At 52.7% G+C, this 20,937-nt stretch overlaps 1 protein-coding gene across 4 annotated transcripts in view; it reads left to right on the top strand.

Annotated features, from left to right (window-relative positions):
* MSL2 (MSL complex subunit 2) overlaps positions 1-20,937 on the top strand; it is a 57,866-nt gene that overhangs the window by 4,018 nt on the left and 32,911 nt on the right. Inside the window, exon 1 of one of the 4 annotated variants that reach the window (XM_034781690.1) lies at positions 2,600-2,896. The exons of the other annotated variants lie outside the window; for them this stretch is intronic. Coding sequence (XP_034637581.1) covers positions 2,755-2,896 — 142 coding nt within the window. The 5' untranslated portion in view covers positions 2,600-2,754. Of the gene's footprint in view, positions 1-2,599; positions 2,897-20,937 lie in introns of those variants that run through there. 4 annotated transcript variants of the gene reach the window in all.

Genomic DNA, 20,937 nt, shown 5'->3' with positions numbered 1-20,937 from the left:
AGATAAGTAAACAGAATACTGTATGATTGTTTATAGCACAAGAACAAAAGTCATGGCCCAAGATCCATCCACTTGCACATAGGCCTGATGGAATAGCTTCGCTAAGGATCAGAATTGTTGTAATAATTCCACATTAGTAAATATTTCCACTGCTGCTGACTAAGTTTCACTAATGCTTATATGTTCAAGGAATATTATTTTATAATTGTATGAATTAATTGAAATTATATTTAGCATAATTAGTTCTGTCATAATTTTCTCATCTATTACTTATCAAAGGTACAGTTTGACTCTTGTAAGAGGTAAGCATATGTGCCCTACCTTCCAGAGAGAACCAGTGAAGACATCCTAAGTGATAAGAAGAAAGAGCACGACTGCAGAAAATGTGTATAGTTGGGATGTTTACAAAAGATGTATATTGTATGATTATTTTCTTAAGGTCAATATTTTTATTTTCTTGTTGGAATACAAATGTGTAATAGAGAAGTTAAATTTTAATGTTCATTTGAGTAAAGGAACAATATATGTTAATCACTGTTTCTAAAAATGGGTTTAGATGCTTGATTTTGAAATAATGTTGAAATGTAAAGTAAGCTATTCTTGTTTATATACCTTGTTATAACAAGTTTTCAAAATTTGAAAAATACCTAGATAGTAGCAAATTGTGACAAGACAGAACAACCATCTATCACAATTTGCTACCTCTGGATTAGAGGATGGGAACGGTGGAAGGTGACAAATTGTGAGAGGGCAGCAAAACAAAACCTCCCATAGGTGTCAGTAACTACTACCAGTAGCAAAATGTGATGACAGCAGTTTTAGATATTACAGCGGGCCAGCGTCCCTGCTGTGCTGTGCTGAGACAAGCCGAACCAGGCTTTTTGAGAGTCTGTGCCAGATTGAGCTGAGACGTGCTGGGGTGGGGTCTGCTCTAAATTGTGCTGAGCTAGGCTAGATGGTGGGGTGGTCTAGTCTTTGCTGTGCTGAGCCAAGTTGGGCAGGGGTGTGCGCTATGCTGAGCCAGGTGTGGTGTGTGTGTGTGCTGAATTGTACTGAGCTGTGTTGGGTGGAGGGCTATGCTTGGCTGTGCTGAGCCATGCTGGGTTGGGGTCTAAGCTGGGCCATGCTGAGCTAGGCTGTGGGCCTGTGCTCAGTTCTACTGGGCAAGCTGGGGCTGTACTGAGCCATGCTGGGTGGTACGAGGTTGTAATAAGCCGGGATGTGCATGGGATGCATTCTGGGCTGGACAGGGTTGAGGAGGGGGTCTGTGCTGAGGGGGGTCCATACTGGACGATGCTGGGCAGGGGTTTGACATTGGCTGTGCTGGGGTCTGTCCTGACCCACGCTGGGGGTGGGGTGCTGAGCAAAGCTGGGCAGGGGCTGCGCTCCAGGGTGGGTGGGTGGGTGTGTGTGTGTCCGTCCCCCTCTGGGCTGGACTGTACTAAGCCACGCCGGGTGGGAGCTGGGCTGAGACCAATAGTGGTCTGTGTTGAGCCATGTTGGGTGGGGGTTTGTGGTGGGCTGAGCTGTGAGAGCCGGGATGGGGGTGGGTGCATCCCGGTCTGGACAGAGTGCTGTCTGTGCTGGGCTGAGTCAGGTGGCAGGTTGCGCTGGGGGCCGAGCTGGAGGTCCATGCTGAGCTCAGCCAAGGCAAGCCAAGCAGGGGTAAGAGGGCGGGTCTGTCCCATGCTGTACCGAGCCTGGCTGGATGGGGGTGAGATCTATGCTGGGCTATGCTGAGATGGGCTGCATGACAGTAGGGTCTGTGCTGGATTGTGCTAAGGGCTGGGCTGAACTGGGCAGGGGTCCGTGCTGCGCCAGGCTCTGATTATGCTAAGCCAGGCTGAGCAAGCGTCCGTGCTGTACTGCGCCATGCCGCGTGGGGAGCTGGGCTGGGCGGGAGTCCGTGTTGTGACGGGCCGGGCGAGCTCCGAGCTGTCAGGGGCTGTCCCCGGCGCTCGCTCCTTGGGCACCGCCGGGTACCGCTAGGGGGCGCTGGCCACCCCCTCCACCCCCCGGGGCTGGGCCTCTGCTGCGGGGAGAGCCGCGGCCGGGCCGCGCATGCGCCGTGCGCAGAGCCAGGCGGCGGCGGCAGCGATGGCTCTGCAGTGACGGTTGGCTCTAACGGTTGCTATTGACATTGCGGCGCGCAGCGGCCAGCGGATTCTGCCGAGCGCCCAGCAGGGGAAACTATTGGCTCCGCGCAGGAGGCCGCGGTCGCGGCGCGGTGATGCGGCGGTGCTGAGGCCTGGTGCATCCGCCCCCTCTCCTGCTGTTGGATCGGGAGTCGCGGTCCGGGCCGCCGCCGCCCTGCGCTGGGCTCGCGGTTCCTTCCCGCCCCGCGCCCCCATGCGGGGCCCCTGCTAAGCCGCCGGCGGGACGGGTGAGGGCGTGTGGCCGACAGGAGCAGGCCCGGCGGGCGGGCGGCCCGGCATGGCCCGCAGCCTGGAGTAGCGCCGCCGCCGGGCCCGCTGCAGGCGGAGGAGGAGCCTCGCGGCCGCCGGACAAGCCAGGCCCCGGCCCCGTGACACTGCCGGAGAGGGCCGGGCGGGCCCTGCGGGGCGACGAGCGAGCCCGGCGCAGCGCGGCCCTTCGCCCCGCCCAGCCCGCGCCGGGCAGCGCCGCGGCCTCCGCGCCCGGCTTGGGCTGCCGGTCGGCTCCAGGGGCCCCGGACCCCCGTTGACTCTCGGCCGGCGCGGACTAGCCGCTGCCCTTTCTTCTCACCCCGGAGCCGTGGGCGTTGGAGCGGCTGCGATGAACCCGGTGAATGCCACTGCTCTCTACGTGTCAGCGAGCCGCCTGGTGCTCAACTACGACCCCGGCGACCCCCAGGCCTTCTCCGAGGTCACCAAGCTCCTGCCTTACTTCCGACAGTCCCTCTCCTGCTGTGTTTGCGGTGAGGAGCTTTCTATTGTTCGCTGCACAATGAATTCGGGGCCTTGTGTACCCTTGGGAACCAACAGCGCTGAAGCCCGATTATTTTTACACCCATTTAAATGGGAAATGATAACGCAAATCTTACCGTTGTTTAACCCCTTTTCAGGGGTGTGGGGCACCTCTATAAGGTGTGACACCTGTTAGGAATCTGTATAGCTTCCAATGAAGTTAAATTTTTCCCCCCACTCCTATTGTATATTTTCCAGCAACTCCAAAATTGCTCATCTTGTCCCTCAACAAATTGGAGAAATGTAGAAAACATTCCAAGAATGTGTGTGCTGGGAACAAAACCCCTCTAATTTTTGAGGTCTTATAAAATACCCAATAAAGGATTTACCATGAAAGTTTCCAACTCCACTGGAAAACATGCAGATATAAAAACAACAAGGAGTCCGGTGGCAACTTAAAGGCTAACAGATTTATTTAGGCATAAGCTTTCATGGGTAAAAAACCTGCATCTGAAGAAGTGAGGGGTTTTTTTACCCATGAAAGCTTATGCCCAAATTAATCTGGTGCCACGGGACTCCTTGTTGTTTTTGTGGATACAAACTAACACGGCTATCCCCTGATACTTGACATGCAGATATAGAAACCTTGCTAATTGAGTCCAAATTTTTTAAGTATAGCTTTGTGCAAAAAGAAGCATTCAATACCTCAGATCATTGTATATAGTATCTTGTAACCGCTGTGTCCTGTTACAGAGAAGCTGAATTTGAACCAAAATGTTTTGGCAACAGGCATTGGAACCAAAACATTTACACGTGGGTGTACTGTATTTCCCTGTCTACTTGATTTGCAAAGCAATAGATGTGGCAGGGCAGTTCCAGCAGTGGCTGGGTGCGCTGAGTGAGGGGATATGATGCTGTTGGTGGAAATGGAGCTGGTGGCATTCTTGTGTGGATAGATTGGGAGAATGTGCAAGTTGTGGTAGGTTTGTATTGCTAGCTGGGAATGGAGAGTACAATTCTCAGCTGCCTTAAAAATTAGTTGCTCTTGACTGTCTTAAAAGACTTCTGGAAAGTGTGCAGTACTGGGCAAAAAAAACCAACAACAACAACCGAACATTGGGATGCATAAAGACAATAATACAGAAAGCGTGCTATTATAAAATCAAAGGTATACTGTCTCCTGAAATACTGTGGGTCAGTTATGGTCAGTCTACCTCACAAAGGATATACTGAAAAAGAGAACACTTCGCGGTGGGTGATAACAATGATTAGAAGTAGTGGGAAAACTTTCATTGACAGAACAGGAAAAAAAATTGGGACAGTTTTTTAGAAAGGTGATGAACAAGGGGGGATGTGACAAAAGATACACAAAGCGCAGTGGTATAAAGAAAGCAGACCAGGAACTTTTATTCTCCTTTTCTCATAATGGAAGAACAAAGGGACAGTCAGTTAAATTGAAAGGCAGCAAATTTAAAACTGACAAAAATTTTCACATACAGATGCTTCCCAGGTTATGCAAACCCAATTTACGGAAATCTGGACTTATGGAAAAAAGTTCCATAAGTTGCCTCTCTCCTTTCTTTTTTTTTTTTTTTGCATAATTGTCGGAGATATGTTCCTGACTTGCGCAAAATTCGACAGGGAGTCAGGGAGCTTCTGTAACAAATAATTACCCATATAGCTCATTGCCATAAGATACCATTGTGGCCAAGAGTGTAACAGGATTCAAAAAAGAATTGCAACAGAGGGTCCTGTGGCACCTTTGAGACTAACAGAAGTAGTGGGAGCATAGCATTACAGCAGTAAGGATTAAAATAGGCAAAAAATATTTGGAAGGGGTATAATCCCTCCTGCTTTTGGACAGAAATCTAACTCTCACAGGTGGGGTTTAAAATAAAATGCGGATAGGTTATTCCATAACTTCCTACTGTGTCGTTTCTTTAAAACATCTGATACTGGCTGTTATTGGAGACATGATACTGGTCTGATTCAGTATGTCAGTTCCTGTGTTCCATTTTATTTTGCTAATTCAGATCCTTATCCTGCAAAGGCTTATTATGCTTAACTTTATTACCAGGAGTAGTCCCATTGAGCTACTCCTGGTAGTGAAGGTAAGCGCACAAATGGGTAATTCAGTTTGATTTCAATGAGGCTATTCAGGATCAGGGCCTTAGCTGATAAGTCTTCTCAGTTAGTCTCAGATGGTGCTTCTTATGTAGGAGCTGCTGGCTCTTCCTGTGAGGGTATGTCTGCAGTACAGCACAGCTACAGTGCCATGGTGTAGACTTTTTGTACATCAACGGCAGGGATTTTTTGGTCAATGTGTAGTTAAGCCATTTCACTGAGAGGTGGTAGTTAGGTTGACGGAAGAATTTTTCTATTCATCTAGCTGCATCTGTAGAGTGGGTTCGGTCAACCTAACTGCATTGCACATGGCTTGAAACATTTCACAGCCCTGAGCAGTATAGCCATGGCCGGAGCAACCACTAGGTAAACTAGGTGGCTCCCTAGGGTGCCAAAAAGCGGTGCCCCAATTTTTTTTTCACATTCCCTTCACAGAGGTGGTCCAGGGCAGGGTTTGCCTTGAGGGGCTCGGAGGATGCTGTGCAGGGAGCGGGTTCCACTTGCGGCTCCAGTGGGGCGGCCAGGGGCGTGGGGGGAACCCGGTGGTGAATCTGGGCGCTCCCAGCTGTTACCTGCTTTCTGCTGTTTCCCGGGCTGCAGCTGGTAGGAGCCAGGCCCCACATACGCCACGGTGCCGCCCGCGGGCCGAGTCAGCACCCGCAGAGCCCGGTTGTACATGCCGGCTGGCCCCGCACCTCGAGACCCACCGTGTTGGGCCCCGCGGTGTCCATGGCCGGCGGCTGCAGTCACCATGGACACCGCGGGGCCCAACACGCCAGCCTTGCCACCTCCACAGCCGTCGGGCACCCACCCTACAGGCAACACTCCTCTCTCCCCCCAGACCCTTTCCCCTGTAACCCGCCCAGCAGCACTCCTCTCTCCCCTCAGACCCTGCCCTCGGGCACCTGCCCCGCAGCACTCCCCTCTCCACCCATAGAGCCTCCCCTTCCCCCCTGCAACCCACCCCACAGCGCTCCCCTCTCCACCCACAGAACCTGCCCCTTAGCACCTACCTCTGCGGGCGTCCTCTGCAACCACGGGCCCTGCTGGATCCCTCCGCTGCGCCCCACATCACTGCGCCCCCCCTGCCAGCCCCGAGCCGCCTCCTCCCCAAGCCCCCGAGATCTGTGCTCTGATCCCCAAAACAGCCCTTTCCAGATCCATGGGGGGAGAGGGGGGACAGGAGGGACTCTAGCCACGTGCAGGAGACCCAAGGCCATTTGTTTTCATTAAATATGTAGACTAAATAATGAAATTAATACATTTTCAAACTGAATGTGTATTAATTCTAATGAACAATGCCACATTATGCAGTATTCATTTTTGAAAGTTTATAATAAATGATGCTCTGGGGGGATGGGAGGGGGAAGGGAGGCTCAAGGTGGAAGTTTCGCCTAGGGCGCAAAATATCCTTGCACTGGCCCTGAGTACAGCTAGGTCAAACTAATGTTTGTGCCTTAAAATCATACAAATAAGAGGTTAGGTCAGATTGACTACTATCCCTACCCCTGCCTTCAATACCGAGGTAGGATTGTTTATTATAGTACAAATACTGCACCCATCTGTCTCAATGTTCTATTTAACCCTAGTCACTAACATTATATGATTCTTCTCCAGCCCCTCTGCCTGATCGTTTGACTCTGTTCTCTACCTCATTGGTTCTCAACCAGGGGTCTGGGGCCCCCTGGGGAGCTGTGAGCAGATTTCAGGTAGTCTGCCAAGCAGGGCTGACATTAGACTTGCTGAGGCCCAGGGCAGAAAGCCAACACCCCATTGCATGGGGCTGAAACCTGGGGCCCCGAGCCCCGCCACCTGAGGCTGAAGCCAAAGCCTAAGCAACTTAGCTTGTCGGGGCCCCCTGTGGGGTGGGGCCCGGGGCAGTTGCCCAGTTTGCTACCCCCCTAATGCCAGCCCTGGCTTTTATATGCAGAAAAACAGTTGTTGTGGAACAGGTGGGCTGTGGAGTTTTTATAGTATGTTGGGGGCGGGGGGGCTCAGAAAGAAAAAGGTTAAGAATTCCTGCTCTACCCCTTGACCTCCCTTAAGCCTTCTATCATTTTTTCTTGCTCATGCTTAATCTCTTTCATCAGGCCTCTTTACTTTTGTCTTCCCATATGCTATTTCTCTTCCCTTAATACCTCCTGTCTTTAACTACTGTCCCATCTCCCTCCTGCCCTTCTTAACCAATCTGCTTCATTTATTTTCATTGCCTTGACTTTCTCTCTGCTAACTTTCTCCTTGACCCTCTGTAGTCTTGTTTTCATGCCCTCTGCTCCAGAGATTGCTCTTTCTTAGGTCATCAGTGGTGAAGTTCAAGAGCTGTCTTTTCTTTTCCATCTTCTTCCTCCTTGCCTCTTCTGTCTCTTTCACTGTGGTAGACCTCTGTTTACTTGTCTCCATGGTTATTTTATCTCATACACTGCTACTTCAGTGTTTCCCTTGGTGGTTCCACCTCCTTTTCCCCCTCTTTTTCTTGGGATTTCCACGAGCTCCTTGTTCTCCTTCCACATCTCTCCCTTGGATTAATTCATCTATTCTCTCGGCTTCATATACCTTATCTACAATTATAGCTTCTAAATCTCTCTATCCCTGACTTCTTCCACTTCTGTTCAGTCTCATTATTATTATTTGTACTACAATAGTGCATAGAGGCCCCAACATAGTTCAGACCTCACCCTCCATTTTGCTAAATGCTGTGTGTTTGTATAGTAAGAGGCCTCCTTGCCACAGAGAGAAGGCCCCCCCTTGAATCTACAGACACTTAAGCATGTGAATAGTCCCGTTGAGTAGGAAAGCTTACAATGTGGCACTCAGTGTGTCAGTCATCAATTTAAACTCACTATGACCAAAAGACCTTGCCATCCCCTTTTCCCTACCTGCCATTCAAGTGTTCACTCCCTCTCCCACTTTTCTATCATGGCAGAAAATGTGTGATCTGTTTCTTTGGCCCCTCCAACTTTGGTTTCATTTTTCTCATTTACTCCCTGTATCCAGTTTGTTGCTAAAATCTATTACTCCTCAGTGGTTTGAGCAGTGGCCTGCTAAACCCAGGGTTGTGAGTTCAGTCCTTGAGGGGGCCATTTAGGGATATGGGGCAAAAATCTGTTGGATGATTTAATTGGGGGTTGGACTAGATGGTCTCCTGAGGTCCCTTCCAACCCTGATATTCTATGACTATATCCAAAATCTGTGTGTTCCTTTCCATCTCTACTGTCACAGCCCTTGTCAATGCCTTAAAGGGGACCTAAAAAAGATTAAACAAAACAAAACTGGATTTGTGCTGTTTTTGCTGCTTTATTAATGTGTAGTGGTGGCCTGAATTCTCCCAACTACTTCCTGCCCTTCCCACCAAAAAAAAATTATGCTTTTTGGTTTTTGTTTTTTAATTTAGGAATGTCAAGTATGATTTTTCCCTGGGTTTTTTTTTCTGGAATACATCAGAGTGTTTCATGGATGTGTATTGTAATCTCATTTCCTTATTGAAGAAGTGGAGTTGGGCAGTTAATGAATCTTTAACAGAGATGTACTTTCTCCAAAATATTAGTCATTGAAGTTAAATAGGTATTAAAGATGACTTTAAAATAACTTTATAATTGGAGTTGTTTCCTTTTTAGGCAATTTTAATTATTTTTAACCTTTTTGTTGGCTTTTAAATTAGAAATATCAGGAGAGTAAATCTGGGATGAGAAATAATGAGAAAATATGAGAGCTGTGTCCTGACTCTAATTGAATGGGCAATGGATGTTGGATCTTTAACAAATGCTTCCTTTATCCAAAATGTTAGTAATTGGAGTTAAACAGGCATTAACAAAAAACAAAGAATTTTAAGCAGTCTACCTTGTCTACATGCAGAAATTTTAATGAAACTGGTTCAGCAACTCATTTTAAAACCCCATTTAATTTAGTTAAACCTGTGCAAACTCCTGTATGGGCTCTGATGTAGGTTTAAACTGGTTTATGTAGATTTAACTTATTCCTGATCTTGTGCTCCAGGCACACATTCTCCTTTTAAGCCTTCCTCTAAACCAGAGGTGGGCAAACTACGGGCCACATCTGGCCCGCGGGATCCTCCTGCCTGGCCCCTGAACTCCTGGCCTGGGAGGCTACCCCCAGCCCTCCCCCGCAGCCTCAACTCGCTCTGCAGCTGGCACAATGCTCTGGGAAGCGGGGCTGCGAGCTCCTGGGGCAGCGCAGCTGCAGAGCCTGGCCTGACCCAGTGCTCTGTGCTGCGCAGTGGCACGGCAGTGCAGCTGTAATGCCGCCAGTCACTGGTGCTCCAGGCAGCGCAGTAAGGGGGCAGGGAGTGGGGGGGGTTGGATAGCGGGCAGGGGAGTTTGGGGTGGTGGTCAGGGAGCGGGGGTGTGGATAGGGGTTTGGGGCGGTCAGAGGGCGGGGAACAGGGGTTGAATGGGGGCAGGAGTTCCAGGGGGGCAGTCAGGAATGAGAGGAGGGATTGGATGTGGCAGCGGGGGGCACTCAGGGGCAGGGGCTCCGGGGGGCGGTCAGGGGACAGGGAGCGGGGTGTGTGTGTGGATGGGGCAGTGGTCCTGGGGGGGCCGTCAGGGAACAGGGGGCCCTCTATACAATTTCCGAAACCCGTTGCGGACCTCAGGCCAAAGAGTTGGCCCGCCCCTGCTCTAAACCCACATTGTTCCACAATCCTTCATTCAACTGTAAAAACAAATTGATCATTTCATTTTAAAAAAACGTATCTACTAAAATAAGAAATTAGTATGATTCATACTTTACCTCCCAATCTGTTTTGTGGAGTCTGTGCTTTTTGTCTGCTTCCTTTTCTCCAGTCCCTCTTTTTGCCTGTGTTTTGTTGATTTTAGATTGTGATTCTGTGATGCGGTGGAGCTCTGTTCACTTAAGTGGGGCTTCAGGTAGATCTAATGTCCCCCTGTACAGAATGTGTTGCCAGATTAGGGCCTTGGTCATAAAGTCTTCAGCGTCAGAATTTATTTTACTGTGTCAGTAAAGTGGTGCGCACATTTTGGATGCAGCATACAAAATAAAGAACAGTATATTGCAGGGGTCGGCAACCTTTCGGAAGTGGTGTGCCGAGTCTTCAATTATTCACTCTAATTTAAGGTTTTGCGTGCCAGTAATACATTTTAATGTTTTTAGGAGGTCTCCTTCTATAAGTCTATAATATATAACTAAACTATTGTTGTATGTAAAGTAAATAAGCTTTTTAAAATGTTTAGGAAGCTTAATTTAAAATTAAATTAAAATGCAGAGTCCCCCGGACTGGTGGCCAGGACCCGGGCAATGTGATTGCCACTGAAAATCAGCTCGTGTGCCACCTTTGGCACATGTGCCATAGGGTTGCCTACCCCGGTATATTGTATAGTCTAGTAGTTTTAAAGGTCCCAAGTCTTTAAACCATGATTTGAGGACTTCAATGGCTCAGACATAGGTTTGATAAAGGAGTGGGTGGGTGAGATTCTGTGGCCTGCGTTGTGCAGGAGGTCAGATTAGATGATCATAATGGTCCCTTCTGACCTTAAAGTCTATGATTCTAAGTGATAGGACTTCCCGCACTTCCCTTGGAAGATTATTCCACAGCTTAATATATCTCACTATCAGGAGACTTTTCTTTTTAATTTAACGTAAATTTCACCTTTTTTAAATTTTGTTCTGGTATGCTTAATTATTCTTCTGATACCACCCTAAAGATATCCCATTTAACATTCTAGGTTCTTCCAAAACAGAAATCTGTAAAAGGGCAAGCATATACAGTGGCTGAAATCAGTTTTGAGGTATAGTAATTCCTTAAAGCAGAAGAAATCTCACATTCTCTTGATAATACTTTTAAAACCGTCTTAGGGCTTGTCTGCAGACTGGTCTATGGAGGTGTGCATTGCAGAGAGCTCTGAACCACCCTGTGTATACCCTGCTGGCACAACTAAAAGGTATTTAGTGTGCACTAGGTACCTTTTAGTTTGTGCTAGCAGGTTCCACACAGGGCACAGTGCTATGTGTTAGAGCGCTGTGTACACCAGTCTTGGCAGAAGTTTTTGGAGCCACTTAGTGGTGGCATGACAATTAAAACTCTAACACAGGCCTGGTTTGTTAGAAACATTTCCACTGGTGTAACTATATTGATGAACTTACACCAGTACAAAGCCCTAATGTAGATAGGCTGCACCAATGTAAGTTACAAGAGTAAACTGCATCAGTGCATGGCCTCTACACTGTGGGTTTACTACAGTGTAATTGCATGTATGAAGCAACAGAGGGTCCTGTGGCACCTTTGAGACTAACAGAAGTACTGGGAGCATAAGCTTTCGTGGGTAAGAACCTCACTTCTTCAGCAAGAAGTGCTGTATGAAGTTACACTGATGCACATCTGGAGTGTAGACATGATCATACAGTGATAATTACTTTTACAGCACTATAGGTGAGCATGATGCTTTTACAGACAAATGCAAGAAGACTCTTCTCTAAAGAGCGGGTAATGTAGAAACAAACCACTCCAGGGTTTCTGTGAGGCATTGGTGCATTCCTTAGATGTGTTTGGGGCATAAAAATTAAGCTTACTAATGCACACCCTCAGGTCTCTTGCTGTTAAAATATGGTTTGTTAATATTACAATTCATTCGAAAACAAAGTTTTGTAAACAGTTATGCAATATATTCTTCCACTATGGAAAAAGTAGTTCTTCGAGTGCTTGCTCATATCGATTCCAATTAGGTGTGTGCGCGACATGTGCACGATCGTCAGAGAATTTTCTACCCTAGCAACACCCAGTGGGTCGGCTGTGGAGCCCCCTAGAGTGGCTCCTTCATGGCGCTGGATATATACCCCAGCCAACCCAGCGCCCCCCTCAGTTCCTTCTTACCGCCCTGACGGTCGTTGGAACTGTGGAGCGCGGCATAGCTGTTCTCCACTCTCCCTAGCTTATCCTGTTATTCTGTAGATAGTTGTAGTTATATTTGTTGTATAGTGTTAGATAGTTATTCATTTTACTTTTTAATAATTGTAAATAGTTAGCGGGGGTTAAGGGGGTTGTTCTCCCCCCTTTCCCCCCCGGCGCATAGCCGGGCTCATGCCCAAGGCTCCTGGCTTTAAGCCATGCGCGTCCTGCGCTAAGCCTATGCCCACGAGTGATCTGCACGACTCGTGTCTGAAGTGTCTAGGAGAGTCCCATCAGACAGATAAGTGTAAAATCTGTAAGGCCTTCAGACCGAGAACCAAAAAGGAGCGGGACTTTAGGCTTAGGCAGCTCCTCATGGAGGCCGCACTTAGCCTGGACCCTCCATCAGCGCGTCCGGCCCCGGCACCGAGCGCCTTGGAGCGCAGCGCCCCTGCGGCACCAACCGGTACTGCACCGCGGGCAGAGTCGGACAAGGCCTCACGGCACCGGCCTCCTTCGGCACCACACCCGCCACAGGGGCCTCGGCGCCAATCCTTGACTCCGGGACATAAGAAATCCCGCAAGGTGTAGGAGACTGCTGTCCTGAAGACGCCGGCTCCCCCGGGGCCGGGGGTGGAGCCACGTCCACCTTTGGACTACCAAAAGCAAGTGCCTGCTACGCCGTCGACTCCGGCTCCGCGGCCGTTGAGTCCGGTGCGGACAGGATCACCACCTCGGCCGGTGGTGGAGCCTTGTCTTCCGTCCACCCCACAGACCTTCGCGACGGAGAGAGACCTTATTGCTCTCACGGAACCGGCACCTCTCCAACCACCAGCACCGTTGGCTCCTCGCGCGGTGCAATCCGGGGGCAAGCCTGCCCTGGTGCGCCCGCCGTCTCAGGGCATGGACTCACGGCACTGCTCCAGGTCTCGGAGCAGGTCCCGACGCCGCTCGCAGTCCCGGCGCCGACTATCACCTCGGCACCGGTCGTACTCGCGGCCAAGATCCTCGTCGTGGCACCGCTCTACGTCTCGGCACCGTCACGATCATCGGTACCGATCGGACTCCAGACGTAGTTCCCGGCACCGGTACGAGCACCGCTTGAGTTCGAGGGGCCGCTCCCGGTACCGTGTCTACTCGCGGTCATCCTCATCCAGGTCCAGGTCAGGATCTCGGCACCGACATGGACATCAGCACCGATCCCAGTACCGCTCACCGGCACTGCGCAGGGACCGATCATCTCCGGACCGGCACCGATTGGCACCGTATCATCCGGAGCCGATTTCGGCGCAATCGGCACCGCCTTGGCCTTCGAGATCGGCGTCTCACTCCTCCGATGGGGCCTCAAGATCGGCATACCCTCCTCAGGGGCAGGCTGCTGAGGCTGACTTGGGCCACTGGCGGGAGGTGGCGGAGGACCCTGCACAGGGACCTACGCACTGGTCGTTCTGGACCCCGTGGGCGCATCAACAGGCGCAGGGGGCTCCATCATCAGCCTCTCGCTCGGCACGCTCTGAGCACAGGGCCCCGGAGGCCACCATCTCCCGCCCTCCCCGAGGGGGCATGGAGGCTCCCGTGCCTGCACCACCTGAGGCCCTGGACCCAGGGACAGGCAATGCTCCACTTCAGGGACCCTTGGAGCAGGACCCGCCATTAGACCCCTTGTCACCTGAGGCATCCTCCTCATCTTCCCCAGATGAGGCGGTGGCGGGCACAACCGCCACAGGTCTGCCCCCGATAGATCTTCTGGCACACCAGGACCTATTACGTAGGGTGGCGCGTAATATGGACCTCCAGGCAGAGGAGATAGTGGAGGTACAGGACCTGGTTGTGAGCATCCTCTCCGCGGATGCCCCATCCAGGGTGGCATTGCCTTTGATTCGGACGATTCAGGCTAATGCCACTCCAATGTGGCAAACTCCTGCCTCTATTCCACTCACAGCCAGAGGGATGGAAAGAAAGTACTTCGTCCCTTCCAAAGACTATGAGTACCTATATACTCATCCCCAACCGTGTTCACTAGTCGTGTCATCGGTGAACGCAAGGGAGCGTCACGGCCAGCAGGCTGCAGAGCCCAAATCGAAGGACGCTAAGCGCTTCAATTTGTTTGGGCGTAAGGTATATTCAGCCGGAGGGCTGCAACTTAGAGCGGCCAACCAGCAGGCGCTCTTGAGCCGCTATAACTTTAATTCCTGGGACTCTATGGGGAAGTTTAAGGGGTTGGTTCCCCAAGACTCAAGGGAAGAGTTCGGGGCCTTAGTGGAGGAGGGTAAGAAGGTGGCACGGACCTCCTTACAGGCCTCCTTGGACATAGCGGACTCGGCTGCGAGGACGCTGGCCTCAGGTATCGCCATGCGGCGAGTCTCCTGGCTCCAGGTCTCGGGCTTGCCGCCGGAACTGCAGCAGACCCTGCAGGATTTACCCTTTGAGGGACACGGGTTGTTCTCGGACAAGATGGACTCTTGGCTGCAGAGCCTCAAGGACTCGAGAACAATCATGCGCTCCCTGGGGATGCATGTCCCAGGACCCCAGCGCAGACCCTTTAGGCCCCAGTCTCAAAGGTTCTACCCTCTCCCGCCTCATCCGAGACAGGACTCCACCAGAAGGCGGGGATGAGGTGGTAGGCGAAGGTCGACCGGCCCTCAACCTGGTCAGAACCAGGGGCCACCTAGACCACCTTCAGGTCCTAGGCAGAACTTTTGAAGGTGCGGTCGAGGACGGCGCCCCAGCCACTACCAAGGATCCAGCTCCCTCCTTTTGGGATCGCCTCTCCCATTTCCACCGTGCTTGGTCCCTTATAACCTCGGACCGTTGGGTCCTTCGCATGGTGGAGAGGGGATACGCTCTCCAGTTTTCTTCGTTCCCTCCCTCCCACTCCCCCTCCCCGTCCCTCTTCAGGGACCCTCCTCACGAGCAACTCCTTACACAGGAGGTTTTTACGCTCCTGTCTATGGGGGCCATAGAGGAGGTCCCACCAGAATTAAGGGGCAGGGGGTTTTATTCCCGCTACTTCCTGATCCCCAAGTCAAAAGGGGGTCTGCGACCCATCTTAGACTTACGCGGACTCAACAAATTCATAGTAAAGTTGAAGTTCCGCATGGTATCATTGGGGACCATTATCCCTTCCCTGGATCCTGGAGACTGGTTCGCCGCCCTCGACATGAAGGACGCATATTTTCATATAGCAATCTACCCGCCTCACAGGCGCTTCCTGCGATTTGTGGTAAACAAGGTGCACTACCAATTTGCAGTCCTTCCCTTCGGCTTGTCCTCGGCCCCCAGAGTGTTCACAAAATGTATGGCTGTCGTGGCAGCATACCTTCGTCGACAAGGGATACAGGTGTTTCTTCTTCGAGTGCTTGCTCATATCGATTCCAATTAGGTGTGCGCGCGCTGCGTGCACGATCGTCGGAGAATTTTCTACCCTAGCAACACCCGGCGGGTCGGCTGTGGAGCCCCCTAGAGTGGCGCCTTCATGGCGCTGGATATATACCCCAGCCGACCCGGCGCCCCCTCAGTTCCTTCTTACCGCCCCTGACGGTCGTTGGAACTGTGGAGCGCGGCATAGCTGTTCTCCATTCTCCCTAGCTTATTCCGTTTTGTAGATAGTTGTAGTTATAGTTGTAGTTGTTATATAGTTAGATAGTTGTTTAGTTTACTCTATTAATAGTTGTTATATAGTTAAAGGGGATTAAGGGGGTTGTTCTTTCCCCCTTTTTCCCCCGGCGCATAGCCGGGCTCATGCCCAAGGCTCCCGGCTTTAAGCAGTGCGCGTCCTGCGCTAAGCCTATGCCCACAAGTGACCCGCACGACTCGTGTCTGAAGTGCCTGGGAGAGTCCCATCAAACAGATAAGTGTAAGATCTGTAAGGCCTTCAGACCGAGAACCAAAAAGGAGCGGGACTTTCGGCTTCGACAACTCCTCATGGAGGCTGCACTTAGCCCGGACGCTCCTTCGGCGCGTCAAGCCCCAGCGCCAAGCGCCTCGGTGCACAGTGCCCCGGCGGCACCGACTGCCCCGGCACCGCGAGTGGCGTCGGACAAGCCTCCGCGGCACCGGACCCCTTCGGCACCGGACCCGCCGCAAGTGCCTCGGCGCCGATCGTTATCACCGGGACATAAGAAATCCCGTAAGGCGCAGGAGACTGCCGTCCTGAAGACGCCGGCCCCCCCGGTGCCGGGGGTAGAGCCGCGTCCACCGGCGGAACACCAAAAGCAGGTGCCTCCGGCACCGTCGACTCCGGCTCCGAGGCCGTTGAGTCCGGTGCAGACGGGATCACCACCGCGATCAGTGGTGGAACCGTGCCTCCCGTCGACCCCGGAGACCTTTGCGACGGCGAGAGACTTGATTGCTCTCACGGAGCTGGCACCGCCCCAACCACTGGCACCGTTGGCCCCTCGTCCGGTGCAATCCAGGGGGAAACCCGCCTTGATGCGCCCACCATCTCAAGGACTGGAACCACGGCACCGATCCAGGTCCTGAAGCAGGTCCCGACGCCGCTCGCAGTCCCGGCGCCGAATATCACCTCAGCACCGGTCGTACTCGCGGCTAAGATCATTGTCGCTGCACCGTTCTACGTCCCGGCACCGTTATGATCGTCGGTACCGTTCGACATGGAGACGTAGTTCCCGGCACCGATAATAGCGACGCTCGACGTGGAGGGGCCGCTCCCGGCACCGGGCCTACTCGAGATCGCCGTCCAGGTCCAGGTCGGACTCTCGGCACCGACGCGGTCATCGGCACCGATCCCGATCTCGGCACCGCTCACCGGCACCGCATAGAGACAGATCGTCCCCAGACCGGCACCGTACGGCACCGTACGGCACCGTACCTCCCAGAGCTCATCTCGGCACGGTCGGCACCGCCATGGCCTTCGAGATCGGTGTCTCGCTCCTCCGATGGGGCATCGAGATCAGCATACCCCCCTCAGGGGCAGGCCGATGAACCGGACATGGGCCACTGGCAGGAGATAGCGGAGTATCCCACTCAAGGTCCTTCGCACTGGTCGTTCTGGACCCTGTGGGCGTACCACCAGGCACAAGGGGCTCCACCACCATCAGCCTCTCGCTCGGTGCACTCTGAGAGAAGGGCCCCAGAGTCCACCATCTCTCGCCCTCCTCCAGGGGGCATGAAGGCTTCCGTGCCCGCACCACCTGACGTCCTGGACCCAGGGGCAGGTGATGCTCCGCTCCAGGGCTCATTGGATCAGGACCCGCCTTTGGATCCCTTACCACCTGAGGCATCTTCCTCATCTTCCCCAGATGAGGCAGTGGCGGGCACCTCGAGCACAGGTCCACCCCCGATAGATCTCCGGGCACACCAGGACCTATTACGTAGGGTGGCCCGTAATATGGACCTACAAGCAGAGGAGATAGTGGAGGTGCAGGACCCCATTGTAAACATCCTCTCTGCGGATGCCCCATCCAGAGTGGCGTTGCCCCTGATCCGTACGATCCAGGCTAACGCCAATACGATATGGCAAACTCCTGCCTCTATTCCGCCCACTGCCAGAGGGGTGGAAAGAAAATACTTTGTCCCCTCAAAGGACTATGAGTACTTGTATACTCATCCCCAGCCGTGTTCACTGGTGGTGTCATCAGTGAATGCAAGGGAGCGCCACGGTCAACAGGCCGCAGCGCCCAAATCGAAGGAAGCTAAGCGCCTCAATTTGTTTGGGCGTAAGGTTTATTCAGCCGGGGGGTTACAACTTAGAGCGGCTAACCAGCAGGCGCTCCTGAGCCGCTATAACTTTAATTCCTGGAACTCTATGGGGAAGTTCAAGGAATTGGTCCCCCAAGACTCCAGGGAGGAGTTTGGGGCCTTAGTGGAGGAGGGTAAGAAGGTGGCACGGACCTCCTTACAGGCCTCCTTGGACATAGCAGACTCGGCTGCGAGAACCCTGGCTTCAGGTATCGCTATGCGGAGAATCTCCTGGCTCCAGGTTTCGGGTTTGCCTCCGGAACTGCAGCAAACCCTGCAGGATTTACCCTTTGAGGGACACGGATTGTTTTCAGATAAGACGGACTCTCGTCTGCAGAGCCTCAAGGACTCGAGAACAATCATGCACTCCCTGGGCATGCATGTTGCGGGTCCCCAGCGCAGGCCATTTAGGCCCCAGCCTCAGGGATTCTACCCCCCCCCCCCTCGTCAGAGACAGGACCCTGCCAGAAGGCGGGGGCGAGGTGGTCGGAGAAGGTTGACCGGCCCTCAACCTGGTCAGAACCAGGGGCCACCAAGGCCACCTTCAGGCCCCAGGCAGAACTTTTGAAGGTGCGGTCGAGGACGGCGCCCCAGTCATCCCCCAGGATCCAGCCCCCTCCTTTCGGGATCGCCTCTCCCATTTCCACCGTGCTTGGTCCCTTATAACCTCGGACCATTGGGTCCTTCGCACGGTGGAGAGGGGATACGCTCTCCAGTTTTCTTCTTTCCCCCCCTCCCACTCCCCCTCCCTGTCCCTCTTCAGGGACCCTTCTCACGAGCAACTTCTTATACAGGAGGTTTCTACGCTCCTATCTATGGGGGCCATCGAGGAGGTTCCATTAGAGTTAAGGGGCAGGGGATTTTATTCCTGCTACTTCCTGATCCCCAAGTCCAAAGGGGGTCTGCGACCCATCTTAGACTTACGTGGACTCAACAAATTCGTAGTAAAGTTGAAATTCCGCATGGTCTCTTTGGGGACCATTATCCCTTCCCTCGATCCTGGAGACTGGTTCGCCGCCCTCGACATGAAGGACGCATACTTCCATATAGCAATCTACCCGCCTCACAGGCGCTTCCTACGCTTTGTGGTAAACAAGATGCATTACCAATTTGCAGTCCTTCCCTTCGGCCTATCCTCGGCCCCAAGGGTGTTCACAAAATGTATGGCCGTCGTGGCGGCATACCTTCGTCGGCAAGGGATACAGGTGTTCCCGTATCTAGACGACTGGCTGGTACGCGGTCGCACCAGAGAGCAAGTTCGAGCTCACGTCCACATAATAGTGCACACATTCAACGAGTTGGGCATCCTACTCAACGAGGAGAAATCCACTCTAGAGCCTACCCAGAGAATAGAATTTATTGGCGCAGTCCTAGACTCCGGACGTGCACAAGCTATCCTACCAGACAATCGCTTTCATACCATCACGAGCCTCATTCAAGGGCTCAGGGCCTTCCCAACTACCACGGTGAGGTCGTGCTTTACCCTGCTGGGTCACATGGCTTCTTGCACGTACGTAACCAGGCATGCCAGACTTCGGCTTCGCCCACTCCAGACCTGGGTGTCATCGGTATACCGCCCATATCGGGACAGCCTGAACATGGTGATCACGGTCCCGAACTCGGTCCTGACCTCCCTCACCTGGTGGCTAGATCACAGTGTGGTTTGCGAGGGGATGCCGTTTCACGCCCCACAACCCTCTCTGCACCTGCTCACAGACGCTTCATCTCTGGGTTGGGGTGCCCATCTCAACGAACACCATACCCAGGGCCTGTGGACTGCACCCCAGCTATCCCTGCACATCAATGTTCGGGAACTGATGGCGGTGCGTTTGGCGTGCCAAGCATTTCTCCATCTCCTACGTGGCCGCTGTGTGTTAGTTCTCATCGACAACACCACGGCCATGTTTTACATCAACAGGCAAGGAGGAGCACGTTCGTCGACTCTATGCCAAGAGGCCATTCGCCTATGGGACTTCTGCATCGCCCACTCAATCCATCTCACGGCATCGTTCCTCCCTGGAGTCCAGAACACTTTAGCGGACTGACTCAGCAGGTCCTTTCAGACGCACGAGTGGTCTATCCGTCCGGACATCATCTATTCCGTTTTCCAGAGGTGGGGGTTTCCCCAGGTAGACCTGTTTGCATCTCGAGCCAACAGGAAGTGCCACGTGTTCTGCTCCCTACAAGGGCGAGCTCCGGGCTCTCTATCGGATGCGTTTCTCCTCCCCTGGAAAGACCACCTGTTTTACGCCTTCCCTCCATTTCCTCTGGTCCACAAGGTGCTGCTCAAATTACGCAGAGACCAGGCACAAGTAATTCTAGTCGCTCCAGCGTGGCCGAGACAACACTGGTACACCACACTGTTAGAGCTCTCGGTTCAGACACCGATCCCGCTCCCGTTGTGTCCAGATCTCATCTCTCAGGACCACGGCCGACTACGTCACCCCAACCTACAATCACTCCACCTCACGGCGTGGTTGCTCCATGGTTCACCCAGGCAGAGCAGCAATGTTCGCACTCTGTCCAGCAGATTCTGCTGAGCAGTAGGAAGCCTTCAACACGGACCACGTACTTGGCCAAGTGGAAGCGGTTCTCCTGTTGGTGCGAACAACGAGCCACGTCCCCGTTACAGGCACCTATTCCTCTCATATTGGAATATCTCCTCTCCCTAAAACAGCAGGGTTTGGCGATATCTTCAATTAGAGTTCACCTGGCCGCTATATCGGCCTTTCACCCAGGGGAACTCGCGTCCTCGGTATTCTCTAACCCGATGGTCGTTAGATTCCTCAAGGGCTTAGACCGGATGTACCCACAACAATGTCAGCCCGTTCCGACGTGGGATCTCAACCTGGTTCTCTCCAAGCTCACAGGTCCTCCATTCAAGCCACTGGCCACCTGTTCACTTCTGTACCTATCCTGGAAGACAGCCTTCCTCGTAGCCATCACCTCAGCAAGGCGCGTTTCTGAGTTTAGGGCACTTACATCCGAGCCCCCATACACGGTTTTCCATAAGGACAAAGTGCAGCTTCGCCCACATCCTGCCTTTCTTCCTAAGGTGGTCTCACCGTTTCACATGAATCAGGATATATTTCTCCCAGTCTTCCATCCTAAACCACATGCTACTCGCCAAGACCAGCGTTTGCATTCTTTGGACGTACGCAGGGCCCTGGCTTTCTATATTGACCGCACAAAGCAGTTTAGAAAGACGACGCAACTCTTTGTTGCAGTGGCCGACCGAATGAAAGGCTCACCGGTCTCCTCACAACGCCTATCCTCCTGGATCACATCTTGCATCCGGACTTGCTATGACCTGGCAGGTGTCTCAACACCGCACCTCACCGCTCACTCCACGAGGGCCCAAGCTTC

This window comes from Trachemys scripta, chromosome 9 (assembly GCF_013100865.1).
Source record: "Trachemys scripta elegans isolate TJP31775 chromosome 9, CAS_Tse_1.0, whole genome shotgun sequence".
NCBI lineage: Eukaryota > Metazoa > Chordata > Testudines > Emydidae > Trachemys > Trachemys scripta.
Note: the sequence above shows the minus strand (reverse complement) of the source record. Positions and strands in the feature narration are given on the sequence as shown.